This window comes from Lissotriton vulgaris, unplaced genomic scaffold (assembly GCF_964263255.1).
Source record: "Lissotriton vulgaris unplaced genomic scaffold, aLisVul1.2 SCAFFOLD_1801, whole genome shotgun sequence".
NCBI lineage: Eukaryota > Metazoa > Chordata > Amphibia > Caudata > Salamandridae > Lissotriton > Lissotriton vulgaris.
The window spans coordinates 183,222-201,744 of NW_028244812.1; the positions used below are offsets into that span (position 1 = coordinate 183,222).

At 42.6% G+C, this 18,523-nt stretch overlaps 1 protein-coding gene across 5 annotated transcripts in view; it reads left to right on the forward strand.

Annotated features, from left to right (window-relative positions):
* Positions 1 to 18,523, forward strand: part of LOC147666718 (protein phosphatase EYA4-like) — a 197,984-nt gene that overhangs the window by 159,226 nt on the left and 20,235 nt on the right. For all 5 annotated transcript variants that reach the window (XM_086948935.1, XM_086948934.1, XM_086948933.1 and 2 more), the window contains 2 exons: positions 10,612 to 10,670; positions 10,781 to 10,941. In XM_086948935.1, the coding sequence (XP_086805061.1) occupies positions 10,612 to 10,670; positions 10,781 to 10,941 (220 nt within the window). The remainder of the gene's footprint in view (positions 1 to 10,611; positions 10,671 to 10,780; positions 10,942 to 18,523) is intronic.

The following is an 18,523-nucleotide window of genomic DNA, read 5'->3' on the forward strand; positions in this document are numbered from 1 at the left end:
AAACCTAAGACCATCAAAGATGCTATACTTAATAGTCCTTATGGGGACTGGGACTGGTTGGAACGGGAGGAGAATAGTCTTAAGTTAGATAAGTTTGACACACTGCCGATGACTTTAGGTGATAATGTTCAACGCCTCCTAATTAAAGTAAATTTAGAGCTCCATGTGATTTTTGCCCTCCTAGAGTGCTGTGTTGCCTGCCTCACTCCATCATAAATCCTCTCACTAACTTATTACATGCATCTATGAGGAAAGGTAGTTACTGCTTACTTAAAAAAAGCCACTGAATTCCCTATCATAGAAACGTCTGGTGATAATCCAAAAATCCTAAATAACTTGTGACCAATTTCTTTATTGCCCTATTGCATTAAACTTTTGGAAGTTCATATAGTGCAGGAATTGAGTCACTCACTGCACCCGCCTGCAAGGGGATCTCAAATCCCCCTTAGAAGTGCAGGTGGTCTGCTGCCAACACAGTGAAACACTTAGCGGCTTTGAAGCAGCTGCTCTGTATTTCACTTGAATGCACTGCCCCCGAGTTTGCGGCAGCCCTGGGGGCAGCTCATTCAATGTAAAACAACGCACTCTCCTCGTTAGCGCTGAGAGCACCTTTTGCGTTAACCAGGGAAATGCATTGCATTACAGCAAATTACATTTTAAATTTGTTGCCGTTTTCAAAACCCTAAAGGGAGTGGCCCCAGATTTTTTAAGAGCTCGACTTCTTAAATATGCCTGTGGGAGAACTCTTCGATTGCTTTTGCCAATTATTTGGTGGTACCCAGCTTCTAGAAAACAAGGGCGTAGATTCTCTACATTGACTCCAACGTGGATACGCGCATGGACAGAACTGGCCCCATTCAGGAAAGCTAAAGACTAGGGGCCAGATGTAGGTGAAATAGATTTACCGATTTTAAATTACCGAATTTTACCGATTCGGTAATTGAAAATCGGTAAATCTATGGTGTCGACATGTAGGTATTCCAGATGTGCTGGAATACCGAATCGGTAATGCCCATTCATTCCTATGGGCTTTGAAGCCCATAGGAATGAATGGGCATTACCGATTCGGTATTTACCGAATCGGTAAATACCGATTTTCACAAGGGTGCAGGGGGTGTCACTTTGACACCCTCTGGCACCCCCTAAACAGGCTCAGGTGCCATGTGGCAGGCATACATGCCCTAAGGGCAGGTCTGCCTGTCGCATGGCATAGGTGTGCATGCACACATGTGCATGCACACCGGAATCGGTATTTTACCATCAAATTGGATTTGGGGCCATATGTAGGTGGGAAAATACCGGTCGGTAACGGCCGATTTCGGCCGTTACCGACTGGTATTCGTAATTCCAGATGTAGGGGGCCTGAAAATTACCGATTCTGTATATTTACTGAATCGGTAATTTTACCGAATCGGTAAAGTACCGATTCGGTAAATGTACAGAATCGGAATTTTGGGATGTAGGTGGCACTGGAAACAGTGCCACAGGCCCTTAGAAATTCGTTATTTACCATGAAATACAATGGCATGGTAAATAACGAATTTCTGTGTACATGCACATCTGTGCATGTACACCTGTGCCATGTGGCACACATACATGCCCTAAGGGCATGCATGTGTGTCACATTGCACACAAGCCAAAATCAGGGGTGCTACAGGGTGTCAAAGTGACACCCTGTCCCCCTTGACAAATCGGTAAAATTACCGAATCGGTATTTACCGATTCGGTAATTGCCATTGATTCCTATGGGCCTCAAGGCCCATAGGAATCAATGGCAATTACCGAATCGGTAAATACCGATTCGGTAATTACCGCATATTACCGATTCGGTAATATTTACAGAATAATTACCTACATGGCATTTACCGAATTGTAAATACCGAATCGGTAAAATTCGGTATTTACGATTCGGTAAATGCCATTTACCTACATATGGCCCTCGATGGTAAAATACCGATTCGGTAAGGCTCCTGGGACTCTGAAGAGTCCCACCTACATATGGGTGGCTGAGAATCGGTAAATTTACCGATTTTTTATTTTACCGATTCGGTAAAATAATGCCCCCTACATGCCTATCACCTATTTACCGATCGGTAACGGCCGAAAATACCGATTTTCGGCCGTTAACGACCGACCTACATCGGGCCCTAGGTTTTTTAAACAGGCTTTTGCTAATTAGACTAATTTTTTCAACTTCACTGCTACCTCCATCATTTGATAGCCCAAAGATACTCTCAGATGAATGTTGCACTTTATAAATGCTCCATAACATAACATGATTCAATAAACTTGAATATCTCAAAGTTATATTTAGGTAACAAATGTGCATAAATGACGAAAATATGAGGCAGTTTCTGCAGGTTGATGTCCTCCAATGCGTGAAAATGAGAGACACTTTACATAGGTGACAGTTAGTCGGACCTCTTAGACATAGGGTAACCAACTGTCCGTAAATGCCACTGTCCCTCCGTTAGTTTAGCATGTTGTCCCTAATCATTCCTTTTACGGACACTATTTGTCCGTAATTTTGGGGATTCCTGCAATCTGTGCTGTTTCCCTGGAGAAGCCCTAATAAAAGTTTAAATGCTATTGCTCTTGGGCCAGCTCACACTTCTCAAACTGTAGAGGCGGCTGCCAGCCCCTCCCCGACTACACACAGACTGAAGAATAGCCATTATCATTCTGACTTCGGCTGATTGTCACATACAGAATGACAATGGGCTCTTGGTTAGTTACAGCAGGGGGTATGCCTTCTCCCACATCTGCCTAGGGCACAGCATTGTGCTTTTGTCGAGCAGCCATGCTGGAAGCATCAGCAAAAATTCGAATGAATGTAGACCAAGTTGGTCATGAACTCCTGAGAGTCATAAGGTGAAGGTATTTGATTAATCTCGATGTTTACGTTGCATAATTTTCCACCTAGTACCATTTAATTTTTTTTTCATGTTATTAGTCATCCAATAGAAAAACCTGACTAACACTTTGTTCATTATAATAAATCCCTTCCAGATGTGCGCTATACAGTGGACCCTTCCTCTCTATCTGAATTTTGTCCTTCTGTCCTGAATTTTGACCCTTTGTCCTGAATTTTTACACTCACTGTCCTGAATTAACACCCATGCCAGTGGGTCAGCCTACTAAGGCAGTGAGCTGGAAAAGTACACTGGCATTTACCTGAGGGACGGCTGTGCACGTGATCTGGCCCTGCAGACCTGAGACCATGGTGCTTGGAGCCCTGCATTGGGCACCCCTGCTGCGCGGCACCCTGCTGCGTCTTTCTTAAAGTCTGCCATGTTGTGTGGGCCAGGCCTCTTCATCTAGAGCGCATGGCTCTCTGGCACAGGGTTGCTGATCGTAAAGTAAAAATTGGGTGGGGGGCCGGGGCGGTGGCGGTAAAACTAAAATCAAAACTACGGTAGAGCAGCTCCTATGCCTTAAGGCAATCTCCCTTGCCTGTGACAGTGCTAAGGAAATATAACAATATTAAAAGAAGCATGGGAAAATAAAACCACCGATGTAAAAGAAAGATTATCTCAGCCAGTCCAGCAGCGGTGGAAGCCAGACACCTGTCAGAAGATACAAGGGGAGAAGCCCATGTGGTCCCCAGGTCAGGAGCCTAGTGGTTGCTCTCAGCTGTAAAATTGCTTAATTTGTTCAATTTATTTAAAGAGACACACAGCCATGTCTTTCTTAAATGGTGACGTGTTGAGGGGGCGTGGCCTGCTTAACAACTAGAGCCCGTCGCCCTCTGGCACAGTTGAGCCTATGATAAACTAACAACTGGGGCAGCTACTGTTCGGCAACTACTGGTTAGTCTGGAGCCTGATTTCCATCATCTTCAGGTACCTACAATGATTAATATTTTACTGTAATGTTTTTATTGTTTGGTGGTAAGAACTGTGTACCTGCTTTCATTTTCTGTGTTCTCAAGAAACACTTTTCTTCTAACTAACAAAAAATCAATAGCTGTATGATAACTGTTGTTTCCCAGTGTCTCCAACTTTCTCATCCAGGGTCGAACATGCACCTGGGCTTTAGGAAGGTTACAGTAGGAGTTTAATAAAAACATTATTAACCTTGGTCTACACAAAAGCATTCAGTGTTGCAAGGCTTGGCTATTATCCACACAAATGGGTGACATGTTTCCCATTTATGCAAGAAAAAACGCAACTGGCTGATGGCAGATTTTTGGACTAGATTGAGCCCTCCTCACAGGTGACTAAGGGGTTTTTCGAGTCACTCGTGTGCAGGGCTTTAAGTGGGCCGGGTCCTGCTGTTGGTCAGAGCACCAGCAGTTCTTAAGAACAGGTGCTGAAACGGGTCCCTTTCATTGCTGTTATTTTCGCCCTCGCTTTCGGTGGGAAAAAAAACTTACCTCTGCAGCAGTACCACCCTTCACTGCCTGCGATGATTTTATGATGACTGTCTCATGATTTTAGAGCCGAAACGTTTCTTTTTTTAATCTGATGCAACTAACAACCATTGACAAAGCCATTAGTCCTGGTTTGTTGCAGGTGTAATGTCACTTGTAATATATATCTGGATGCAATGACGGGCACAAAAAAGAGGAACGGAGTTTCTCCGCATCCCATGACTTAGCAGACACAGAAAAATAACAGTCAGTATGCTAAGCACAGATTTTCAGCTTCAGCGTTTTTAAGACACGCCCTTAAGTGCATCGACCACGCCCCTTTCAGAGATCCTCTCCCCTCTTAGTTTTTTCATCCCACTTGAGCCCTGCTCTTGTGTCTTGCTAGAGGTTCTGCCTGGGAGGAATGGGGAACATAACCTTGACTGGCTAGCATCTCCAGCTTGCTGCAGATCCTGAGTCTGCTATCACTGTGCCCACCAAGTTTCAGAGTTTCACTTTAAGATAATTCTGGTCGTTAATGTACCCACTGGAGAGATCTGCATCTTGTCTAGTTACAGTATTGGCTCATCACAAAGTAGCATACAGGGTGTAAGTTACAATCCTTCTGATATAGCACAGTGAGCCATGAACCAGCATCCAGGAGCTACATGCACAATTGTAATGCCTACTAGTATGGATGAAATGTAACTCCACCTTTTAACCCTCAAAGTCTTATGTAACATTCCATGTAAATTTATTTACACACTTCATGGTCTCTGTATAATGTGTGTGTGATATAAAGTGCTCCGACTCCCTACCCTCATCCTGGGGTGATAAACCACTCAACAAAAATAAAAGGAAATAGTGAATTAGAAAATAGTGTGCACAATTTAATTTACTAACAATTACTCATACAAAGAGATACATCTGACATTCCTACAGTTCATGCCCTTACATGTGGGTGCTGAAGTCATAAACACACCTCCAAATTATGTTTTCTCTTAAGCACTTGTGCAATAACACGCTGAGTGCCTTTGTTTCCCTCCATTGCATATGTCTGAGTCAGGGTGCGAGCCGAAAAACAGGAGAGCTGGTGGCCCTTTGAGTGAGGCCTACGTGTTGGACTCCGCTGGAAGTGAAACTAAAAAAAACCTGTATCTTTTGTAGGTTGCTGCTCTAAAATTAAAGCTGAATGTGTCTCAGTGACAACAAATTACACCACGACTAATTCAGTGCATTTCACCAATGCTGGCCCAGATCAACCTCATATCATGCACTGTTGAAAGGGAATACATAACAACCATTTACAATGCAATCGGTCTCGCCTTTGGGACCTTAGATGTATTTGCTGTGCAGCGCATTAGCCTGGGTGCTGAAACATCTACTGTTCTTTAACATGGAGGGAAAGTAAGCACCAAACTGTGTGACACGCTAGGTATGGGAACACATGGAGAGAAATATTGTCTTTCAGTTGGAAATGGTAAAGTCCAAAGCTCTGTGTTTAATATAAAATCAGGGCCTGTGGTGGTCATATCACTGAAAATGCAAGATTTGGAGAAAAAAAATTCTACAGGTGCTCGTGGAAGACAATTTCTATGAACTTGCATCTAGAGAATGAAAAAGTGATTCTGGTATTTTACTGTCCTCGGCTGGTCGTTTTCTATCAAGAAAGTTAAATAGAGGCAGTTGCCAGAAAAATAAAAAATAAGTCCCTCAGCAGAAAGCAATTCTGGAATTTTACTGACCTCTTGTGGTCGTTTTCTATCAAGATAGTTAAATAGAGGCAGTTGAACAGAGCCCACAAAGTATATACTAAAGTATATATACTAAAATGTATATACTAAACTATATACTAGAGGTTTCGAATGCTTGACCTAAAAAGGATAGCTTGAAATGCTTATCATGAAGAAGAAAAGTATGCAAGATACACAAATAGAAGATTTCAGAAAGATGTGGGGAAGAAAAGGGTCCCATAGCTCTAGCCTGTCCTTACTTGTATCAGCATGGGAAAATAGCTGGTTACAAGGACAGAACTTTATTTTACAATTGGCAAGTATGTTGGCATCAGTCTGTGTACTCTGCAGAGAGAGCAAGGATTAATTGTGCATATGGTGTGCACACCTTAATGACCCACTAGCAGGCACTCAGAGAAACACGTACTGCTTTCAGCCTCTGGTGCTCTCAATCATGACCTGTCATAAACACCCACCACATGAGCTCACCCAGATAACTAGGGGTGACTCAGTTCACTATATGCACTATACAAGGGTCACATGTTGCATGAAAATAAAATTACAGAAACGCATCTTGAAAAAGCAGGCTCTCTTAGATAACCAAGGATGAAGAAAAATATATGAAATACAGAGAGGGACGGCTTACCTGACAGGGTGGATTTGCAGTAGTTATTGAGAAATCAATGACTGGTTTTGCCTTCAAGGTAAAGGCCAGAAATATAGGCCCATAGGGACCAAATTCATAGTCTCTTTTAAGACCTGCCCCACTAAAAGCCCTGGATGAGTGATGGGTGTAAAGGGGCTGCATGACCCAGTAAGATTGCAGTGGTGAGCGGTGGTATTAGAGTGGGACAGTGCTAATGATGTAGTGGACCAGAGTAGGACGGAACTAGAGGGGTGATTTCATTGTCGGCATATTTGAGGGACCGCTAATGTTTAGATGCCTGGGGCGGGGTATCTCCTAAACTGTAGGGGGAAAAAATGCTCTTTTTCCTTTCTGCTCCAATAGCCTTGCTTGCATTTAGACCTCTATTGAACCCATCTGCTCCTTGCCAATACTGGTAACTTTAGTCTTTGCTGCAACACAAAGATAATGATGTATGTCCTGTATACCTTCTAGTGTGAAAGTTGGCAGTCATAGTGAAGGACTATGAAAGGCAAAGTGACTATCTCCTTTCTGAACTTTGTACATTTTAACTGAAGGTTGTGGGCCTCACGTCTTACTGTGACAATTCTCGCAATTTGCCTAACAAGTCTAGGTGAAAGTGGTTTAAACCCAGGAATGGATTCTTCTTAAGTGTATAATTGTGATTTAATCCTGTAAGAGCAGTTAAATTTACTTGTTAGGAAAGTAAATTCTTCTACATAGTAAGAAACATGTGCCCCTGCCCGAGTGCCCAATTGTACTGTTGTCTGGATCCCTAATGCTGATTTTGTTTTTGTCATAGGCAAACATGGATCTTGCGTTTGTTACATAGCCTAACTCACGGATTGTGGTCTTGTTGAACTGGGTGGGGCACCCAAAGCGCTCCCCTCATAGTGGGAGAAGGCTACTGCCTTCACATAGAGTTAAGCAGGACGAGCTCAGTGGTGGGAGCATGCCGTGGAATGAGGTTTACAGCTCACTCACCTTTTTAAAGTTCCACTGCTCTGTGCTTAACTCACCCTTGACCAACATCAGGTAGATTTGGAGTGCTGCACAGCACAGGAGTAGTGACTCTGTTCTACTTGTATGTGTGGCTGAGAAGGGTACAGTGCAAGATTGGAGCAGTACTGTGCCAAGTATGTGTGGTTAGTACATGTGCTGTGTGTATGTATGCCTGGGAGGAATACCTTACATGAGAGATGTAGTGCTGTGCAGTGTGTGTGCAGGGTCCACATGTGCTGAGGATTTGTGTGCCTGTGTGAAGTACAATACATGAAGGGTGGAGTGTTGTGCAGCGCACGAGCCTGTGTGCTGGCAGTGCATCTGTTTTAACATAACTCACACTGGTTAAAGATGGGAACGCTTCAGTCCTGAACAATGCGCACAGATTGAGTGAATGTGCTGGAAGCATACAATGCATAGAGGTATTCGTGCTGAACACTGAGTGAGTGTGTCTGCAATGATATGTTGTATTGAGGACACTGAGTTCCATTCTGGGAAGCCCAGGCCTGCAAACTAAAGACATGAGGAGGAAAGAAATACCCACAGAACTATTTCTGGATAGCTAAATTCCTGTGAGCTAGGTGGGGACCCACTGGAGGAAAGAGTCTCTCATTACATTTCAAAGATTGCTCTTCGATTCAGTGATAGATCACAAGCAAGGGGCCTGGACACATCTCAGGAAGAGAGATGGAATCTTTTTTTGCAAAATCGTTTTTATTGGCATTTCTTATTTTCACACCGTACATACTTTGAGTTTATTTCAGGACAAAACATTTTGCAAATCGTACTTCGGGCAAGTGTTAGATGGATACTCTACATCTCCATGCGTCACTGTCAATCTAAGGAAGTATACATGTTTGAAGCATGCGTCTGTTAATGATCGTCTATCGTGTAGGAAGGGAGATGGGACTTATAAGAGAATAATAAAGAGTAGGACTGGAGTTCTGAGATTAACACTTTTGACAGCACATATCACTGTGGCTGACATACAGGTGTAAACTTTGGTCACTCTCATGAATTATGTTGGGAACGATCAGGTTAGGAACCGTGCCTGTTGTGACAGACCGCTTTCATGAAGGAAAATGGAAAGGGAAAGTGCCCACTTTAAAAGAAATAAGCAGAACCCCAACATTAAACTTCAATGACCCAGACCTTAAATCACATTTGGGGTCTGCAAAAGGATTATAAGAAGGGGATGTTGAGTGTCTAAAAATGTGTCATCTGCCAAGCAGCCAGACTGGCTGTGTGAGGAGGGAAAGCTATGTAAGACTTACACATGACCACGACTATGGGCCGAGGCCCGCTAATGTCCCTGCAGGGTGAGCAGGCATCACCCAGGGAAACCAAGACCTGGATCGTGGAACACAATCACCTGCCTGCCTTGTGAATAAGAGGAGAGTTAAAGGGAACGAGGTCCAATGGGGAGCTCTGTGAGGAGGAATGCCAGAGCAAGGTTTGAGGAGAGTGGCTGCCCAACAATCGGGTTGTTGTCCTTGTGTTAAAACATTCCGGCAACCCCTGTATGCTAGAAGGGGGACCAGCGTCATCTCAGCCATGTGAAGTGCGCAAGGCCGTATGCCAGAAGGGGCCACGTGAACTTACCTGGGCCAGAGCATGAGACTTGTCTAGGGCAACCATCCTGAAGAGTGTGCACCTGATAGCGAGCCATGTGCAACCCCGTATGCCAGAAGGGCCTGCCAGTACCTCTGTGGTCAACTGTTCAGGTAATGTCCAAGATGAGAGGATTACTGCAGTGACCAGCGGATATACCCTACTAACTGCACCTGACTGTTTCTCAGAGGATCCTGTGATGTCATTGAGGATGTGGCACCCTTGGTGGAGCTCCAGTTGGGAGCTCGAGACTCTTCTTCAAATGAGTATTTATTAATATTAAAAAATGATTTCGGAACTGTATAGGTGCCCATTAAACCTTCTTCCACTATACACACAGTAATGCAAATTAGAAACATGCTTAAAATGTTTCATGAAGGCTATTTTTTCATAATATGAGAGGTGCACATTTGGGCTGGATTAGGGCTGATATTGGTGGCCTTTGGGCTGAAGTTGGGCTTGCACTTGGACAGCTTTGTGCTTGGGACGGGTATTAAATCTGGCAATACTGAAAGCATTTCTATGTATATAAAATTCGATGGCACCAATATATTTTATTGCTTCCTTTAAGAGTCCCACCACATATATGTGCATCTTATGAGACTGTCAGTAATATCCATAGTTTTTCACTCCTCTGCTCGAGTTCAGAGTATAATGCAGATTTCTTTGCAAATTCGTGTTGCAAGCATGGGTGAACATTTTGCGCTGCATTAAAACTTTGCAAACACTGTACTCTACTGTTGTTTGAATTTTATTTAAAAAAAATCTATGATGTCCCTTCAGTCCAAAGCAAACTGCACTTATTAGCTGTCATTTCGGTGAGTTGACCATTTACTCGCAAACTAGTGTTCATTATTTTCTCATTACTTTGCTTGACCACACCATCCAGCTAATATTCTGTAATGCACATAATGTGTTTTTGCATCCAGGTGTTATCGTTTGTTGTGCTAATAAGAGAGAATGTTCTGTTAGTCCTTCTCGCCTAATGATTTCCAATTCATGAGCTCTTGGTTACTCTTACTAATGAGTGGCCACTATCCTTTTGATATGAAACCAGAGAACAGAAGTCTGGATCACAACTAGCATCACTCTAAGATTACCAAAATGCCACTACCTAAACTCCTCAATTTTCATTTTTTTGTAACTAGACCTATCCAGGGCATGCCATAAAATGCTGAGAATTTTTTTTTCATGTTTGCTGTCTTTTTCCACACAATATAATTGTAGTTTTTGCAAAAGCAAATTTCCATCTTATTTTCTTCTCTTAGGAATGCGATCAAGTGCACATAGATGACGTATCCTCTGATGATAATGGGCAGGATTTAAGGTAAGTGTGATCTGCTGACATTCAGGAACAGGTTAACTGTCATTCACATTTCAAAATCAGTAGCAATGGTGAAGTGAATTCTCCAACGCATGCTCTGGCCTTTCTCTTAGTACCTACAGTTTTGCAACAGATGGATTCCATGCAGCAGCGAGCAGTGCAAATCTGTGTTTGCCAACGGGTGTACGAGGTGGCGTTGACTGGATGCGGAAATTGGCATTCCGGTATCGACGAGTAAAAGAGTTATACAATACGTACAAGAACAATGTCGGAGGTACGCTTCAAAATAAGGATGTTTGCTTTGAAGCTTCACCACTTTAAAAATATTGCATGCTATATTTATTTGGTGAATTATTGCATGCATTCTTAAAAGAGTGTAGTTCAAAAATTTCTAGTTGTAAATATGCTACAAACATTAGTAGAGAGAAATTGAATACATAAATATTGTGATGGAAAATTTATTTAAGTACTGTACTTTATTCAACCAGTATACCTTGGTGATATATACATACGGTACATATATATCTCTCATTAAAGCATGTAGATATTGAGTTAAGAATAGTAAATCTAAACTTACCTAGATATCCTTATCTTCATAATATTTTTGTAGCATGATATTTTTGTGCTCGTTACTCTGACATACAAACAGACTATGTCACAAGATCTCAGCAACCTCATTGCTTAGGCCCGTCAGCCTTACCGGTCTGTTACAGTTAGAATGGAAATCCAGAAACTTAAATCAGATGGTTGTGTATTTGCTGTTTTGCTACATGAATCCTTTTCTGGATTCTCATGCTGTGAGTTATTCCGCCGTCTAGTGGTTGGGCCTGGAATTATCTTCTTTTTTTTTCCGGGTGTTATTGACCACCATTTGGTGATATGTCCATCCCTGTGGCACTCTGGATGTTCCTGTGGGTAGTGGCCATGTTCATATTCTTTTTTCCGCAACAGAGGAGCTCCTAAAGATTTTACAAAAAATGTATTTGTTTGAGGAAAATCTATTGAATCGCCGATGACAGTAAGAGCGATGACAAAGAGAGAGATGGGGGCCTTGTCTTTTTCTCCAGAGGCTAGACCTCACTGGTACCAGCCATGTGGTAGAAGAATGAAGGCAGGTAGTGGTCATGGAAAAGACCCATTCAAATTCTTTCTCAACTGAAACCACAGGTCCACACAGAGAGACTACACAAGGTCTGTATTCTTTGTCTCCCGAAGGTTCATTGAGACGAGGTCTGTGAGGCCTGCACAGGATTCTTACTCAAGACACTAAAGATACGTCGATGACAGAGGCTGGAACTCTACACCACTATTTTCAGTACTCAGAAGATGCAGGTATCACTGAAAGATTCCAGCATATCCAACGATAACAGCAACAAGGTCAAGGAAGCCGAAACAGTTCATGTCGAAATGCTGGACTTCGAGATCTATGTGGCCGATGCAGAGAAGAAACAAGCTGTGAAGGAAGCCGAAAAGAAGAAATGCAAGATAATCAAGTCACCAAAAAGCCATGAGCCAAAAGCACCGGGTGCTAAGTCCCAAAAAGCAGCACCGACACAGAAGCACTCGTCGACTGAAGGCCAGCCGAAATCAAAAGAACCGCACAGGTCTTGACCGAGGGATACCGATGCAAGCACAAGGCTGAATTGGCCTCACTCTTGCAAAGGAAGAAGGAGTTTGACAACTCCTTGAAGGATTTTCGAATTCTAACACCTGCCTGAAAGGGGCAACTAAGCAGCCTAGGCACTGGGGGCTCTACAATTCATAGGGTTCTTTAGAATAGGAGAAAACACATCCCTGAGGTCCACTGGCTGAGCTTCACTCACTTTGAGGCAGCAAAAGCAGTCGCCACAGGGCAGATCACACTATCAGCAATGGAAACTTCTTGCTAGGCAGCCCTTTTGTGGGAGAGGCCAAGCTCCCTGAGGGGGAAGAGCCACAGGTGTGGAAAAAATCACCTCAGTCAGTTGGATTTTGAATGATACGTCAATGATACTTCCTACCCAAGATAGTGACTCATTTTTATGTCCATCAAAGCATTAAGTTACTAGCCTCCTTCAAATAAGCAAAAATACAAACAGAAAGAGCACTAAACATTGAATGTAAAGAGGACTTTAACGTACTATTTTGAAAAGGAAACCAGTTGTTGATTTCCTTTGCCAAAGCAACCAAGGGTTTACCAGTAATTAAAGTAACAATCTCAAGATGTATTGTGGAAACAATACAGACTTACTATTCTAGGGTGGGGATAACACTGCCCACACGCCCAAGAGCCCACTCACCAAGGAAGAAGGGTGCAACACTAGTGTTGTTAGCAAACGTACACATGGACGCAGTTTGTGCAGCAGAAACATGGGCATCACCCCACACCTTTGTAAAACATTATTGTGTGGACATTCAAATGAACAAGGAGGCACAGGTGAAACAAATGGTACCACAACACCTGTTTGCTAACACTCCCTCTTTTCATCCCACCCACCCCACCGGAAGGGACACTGCTGCATAATCTAATGCACATCAGGTGAACCCAGAAAAGGATTCATGCTGCAAAACGAAGTGGTTACTTGCCAGTATGAGTAGTTTTGCGGCTTGAAGAATTTTCTGGATTCACATGCAACCTACCTGCCTCCCAGGAATGGATGATGCTGCAACCAGATGGGGAAGAAAATAACAAGAAGAAAGTATAGTACCTGAAAAGAAAGAAAAAAAATCCCAAGATGGCAACTATGTACAGGGACAATCGGGAGCCATCTGACATCACACAGGGGAAGAACATACAAACAAAAGGTGGTCGATGACGCCCAAAAAGAAAAAACAAAAAGACAGTTCCAGACCCAAACACTAGATGGTGGTGTAATGCACATCATCTATATCCAGAAAACTCTTCAAGCTGTAAAACTACTCCTACTGTTACGCAACCGTTTAGTTTTTCTCAGTCGTTTAATAATGCATTCTCATTTCCCCTTGTAGAACTTAATTGACTCCAGTGGGATGTTTGTAATGCATAACATCTAGTTAATGTCTGTGTATGTGTAGCTTGGGTTACAGATGTGGATCAGACTGCAAATTAAACTGCAATTTTTTACTTTTACTCTAAAATCTTACTTATTATTATAAAACTAGGTTGGGATTTATACAGCGGCAGCCTAGTATACTTGTTTGGTTACTTTTTGGTGGTGGGCAACAGCTTTGATTTTTTTAAATTCCCCCCGATTGTTTTTACTACCTTGTTTTACGCATTGCACTTTTTGTTTTAACATCTCACGCCAAAACTATGGAATATTGGTTACTATGATTTACTTGGAATGAGTTTGAAGAAATAGCTGTATGTTCCTAGAACCACCCCATAAAAGTACACTTAGCTGCAAAGAAGCCCAGAATTCACAATGCCTGACATATAGACCTTAGACCGCCATCACGGCGGACCGGTGACCGCCTGACAGGTTGGCAGCGGTCCAACCTCCCAATTACGATTTGACTGCTGTGTAGGCAGTCAGAAAAAAGTGCTCTCAAACACTGTGGCTTGTGTTGCGGGCCAGGAAAAGGGTTGCAGCACAAGACACGATGTTGGAGAGTGCTTTGTGCATGGACGTTTTGGGGGGCACTACATGTGCCCCCTGGGTCACTTTGTAGTGGCCCATGAGGGACGGGACCCTATTTGGGACCCCCAAAGTCCCTTTCTGACAGCTTTTTTGTGGCTGTGAGACCTCCTAGAAAAAGCTGTGGGAAATGGACATCGTAATCTCAACAACAGTGACTGCCTCAGCACTGCCGCCATTCTAGGGATACAAGTCCAACCAATGCCCGACTGGAACATAGATCGTGTCAGAGGCGGCGGTCATCCCCCGAGATGATTTCAGTCTGGCCGGCCGCATCATAATGCGCTGGTCAGACTGAAAGGCTGTGTGTCTGTGGGACCGCCACCGACAGCCTGTCAGTGGCAGTCTCACCAACATCATAATTAGCTCCAAAGTTTTTCTGGTTCATTTCGATCGGACTTGTGCCATTAAACAGGAGTGGAAGGAAAAGAGTATCCTTTTCAAAAGCAAAAAAGTCTCTGGATGGTAACTTGCATGTCTTTAGTATCTCCAATATGGCATCCTCTTTCATGACTTAGGTAACTGTCATGGGGGCACAGGGTGCCCTCATAGAACCAGTGCTACTACTACTAACAATGCACACTGGAATGAATGTGAATAAGGGGCACAGGCAGAACATCTTCGCTGATGACTATAGCAAGTAGTCATGAATCCAAGCTTAGACTGGTTCCTTTGAAAATAAATGTTGCTTAAGCTTTTGCACTGCAGCCTCCATACCTTTTCTCAGACATGCGCACACATGCACTTGCACACAAACACCATTGTTCCGGATGCTTTCCTGTAACTAGCCTATGCAGATTCCAACTTCATATTTACAAATGGACTGGAGACAACTAAGGAAATGTGCCTATTTCACAGTATGCTGAAGAACACTTGGACACCTCTCACTGGTACCAACGGAGGAACAAATTCACTTCTGAAATCACTTTATTGTCTAAAACATTGGGAGAGATCCTGCCTCTGGCAGAGATGGCTTTGTTGTGGAGTTTTGTAAAGAATATTCGGAGGAAGTAGTACCGATTCTAAAAGCGATCTTTAGCAAGGCCTCTGAATGTGCTGACCCCCCTAATACTTAGGAAAGCAGTTGTGATTAACCTCCTTAAATCTTGAAAACCACCACATGTATGTATCTTTTTGTCCTCTGTCACTAATGAATGTAGATAACAGAATACTGTCTGCAATCATTGCTAACAGGTGCCTCCCCCTACTTCCCTGTCTAGTCTGCCAGGATCAGTCAGGCTTTATTCCAGGTAGAGCTACTGGTGATAATCTCTGCACGTTATTCACTGTTGCCCATCAAATTGATCACGACCTCACTGTGACCATGGACTTTTTAGACACGACCTAAGCACTCTGTTACATTAAATGGCCTTTTATTCAAAAAGTGCTACAATGGATTTCCCTTCTCAATGCTAAAGTGCAGGACAGAATTAAAGTTTACTTGCTTTCCCTCCCAATTCCAATTGGTAGACAAACTAGCATTGACGCCCCTCTCACCTATTTGTTTTGCCCTGGCAATAGAACCGTTGACCTGTATCCTTAGGGAGTTACATTATCTTATGGGTGTTCAATTTGGAACATGTAGAATAATCTTATCAATGCATACAGATGTTATCTTGATAGTTAAAGACCCGTAACAATGTCTTACTCCACTTATAAATGAAATAGTAACATTTGGTAAATGGTCGAGCCTGCTGATTAATTGGAAAAAAATCCATCTGGATGCCTCTAACCAGCTGAACGAAAGAACCTTCACTGAAGTTTCTGCTTAAATGACAGATGCAAATTATTTAATATTGAAGACTTAAATACCACTGGGATCTAACCACTATGATCAGAGATAACTATGGGGTCTGCATAACTAATTTCATGAAGCAAATAGATGGTTCAATTAAACCACTGTAATGTTACTGTCAGAATGTCCCTTATGACAATAGTGGTCCTACACAAGCTTCTGTAACTGTTCCAGAATATTCGGATACCACCTACCACAGCATTTTTAACAGATCTGATCCCTAATAATATGATTTGAATAGGAAGGCCGGCAGCCTACGCTAGCGTGTTCCCAAATGCAGTAGCCATATAAACAGGGAGGCTTTGCAGCACCTCGGTTTGAGATATATTACCTGATGGCCAAAGGTCAGTTTGCAAACTACTGGCTCCTTGATACTAGACAATCCCCACACTACAATCTAGAAGCATGATTGGTTGCCCCACTCTGTTACCCAACACCATGGTATTAAACTTATCATACTGCCATGCTGAGATACCTTTGATCAAGTCTACAAGGAGGGCTTGGGCTAGATTCTCCACACTCAATCTAACTGGGAAATTAGTCTTTGCATCTCCCTTTCATCCAAAACCCACACCTAAAGATGACGGGGTGATTCGATAACTACATTCCAGAGAACTACAGTCTGTTGGAGACCTCTTTGTTAATGGGCGCTTCCAATACTTTGCAGATTATTTGGGCAACGCGCCTGCAAATCCTATTAACTCACTAACATACCAATGTCGCCACAATTCCCTGGAGGAACTGTTTCCCACACTACCGTACGAACCTCCTGAAGGGTAACTCTTAACCATGTTGCTTCCGACCTTAACTCATCTAAATTAATCACACACTTGTACAATTGCACTGTCAATGATTTGCGAGTAAAAGACCTAAATATGAAGATTGGGTGGGAGCGTGACCTGGGCAATGAGATAGCCGATGAACAGTGAATGTATTATTGCAAGCAGATAAAAGCATCCCCTCCAGAGGTAGATTTGAACTCATACAGCTAAAATGTATCCACAGGCAATATTATACTTTTTTTTCTATGTCCCAATACGGTCTCAACACAGAACAGACCAGCTGGAGATGTGACTCCCTCAATGTAGATTCCCATCATATGGCTTGGTCTTGTCCCCACGTATATTAGTTTTGGAAGAGAAAGTGGAGAAAGCTGCAGTTGATGCTTGCCTCTGATTTGGTTGCTAAGCCAGTGATAGCATTACTGGGATATGTTAAAGGAACTGCAAAACCTTATTGTAAATTTGTTGCATTGGCCCTCCGGTTAGGCAAAAGAGTAGTTTCTGTGCACTAGAAGGGGAAAGTTACTTCTAAATATGCATAGTGGTTTAGAAATCCGACCACTGGCTCCGAGCATGAAACTTACTGTAACCTGTTACCTCACACTGTTCGTCCCCGACAAATATAAGAGTCACTTTGTGCATATCTTGTCAACCTTAATCACTATTTATGTCTCCCTATGCTACATTCTAATCTAGATTACAATATACCTGCAGTACATTGCTGCTACAACCTCTACGTTGCTCTGGTGGGTCAAGCCAGTCAGAACTGCATATTTATAGTTCCTATCTGATGTACCACCTATGTAGTGTTTGTATGTGATAATGAGATGCTGCTGTTCTACTTTACAACTGCTGCCACTGCTGTATACTGTTAAAATAGAAATTTTTAGAAAAATGTGAGCGGTCATCAGAAATCTTTACAAATAAGGATGTCAATGTTGTTCTGGTCATAGTACGCACCCACCAGAAAGATCTCAAATAAAAAATGCCTTCATGGATCCAAATGCAAAACAGCGGCTTACATTGTTATTTAATGGCGGTTTTGCAGCTTTAGGAATCACAAGAGTATGTTTTGAGTGCTTTATATTACTGCTGGAAAAGACATCATGTAAAACCAACTTTGGCAAAGCCAATAGGTCTTCGTTTTACGATGAGACTGCTATGTTATTGGATTTGCCATTGCTTGTTTGTCAAACATTGTTAAAAAAAATTAATTAGTGGAGCAAATGTAAACGCATCATAATGTATCTTAAAACTGAACAGTGACTTCATAATGGCATAGTGTTTCTCTTCCAAATGCAGTTCACTCGGGAAACTAAACCTTATTTAAAAATTGCAATTTAAAGCTAAACGCTAGGACTCGAACTAAAAGATGCTCCAGCTATTTGTGTCTTTGCAGTATATAAAGGTTCATTGGGGGTGTGAGTGGGTGTGTTAGAGGTTCTGTGGATGATGTCATCAGTGATGTCTCTGACATTGTCATGAGTGATGTAATATGTGAGGTCATAAGCAGTGCATTGTAGGGGCATGAGGTATGGTTAGCTCAGGTAACTATAACTGCTGAATTTCACTGGTTTTGTATAAGTGAAATCTGAGCCTAACTATAACATCTCTGTAACTTTTGGTTTGTCAGTGAATTTCTAAGCTTTGTTTAATTCTATTTCCTAACTATAACGTCACCGG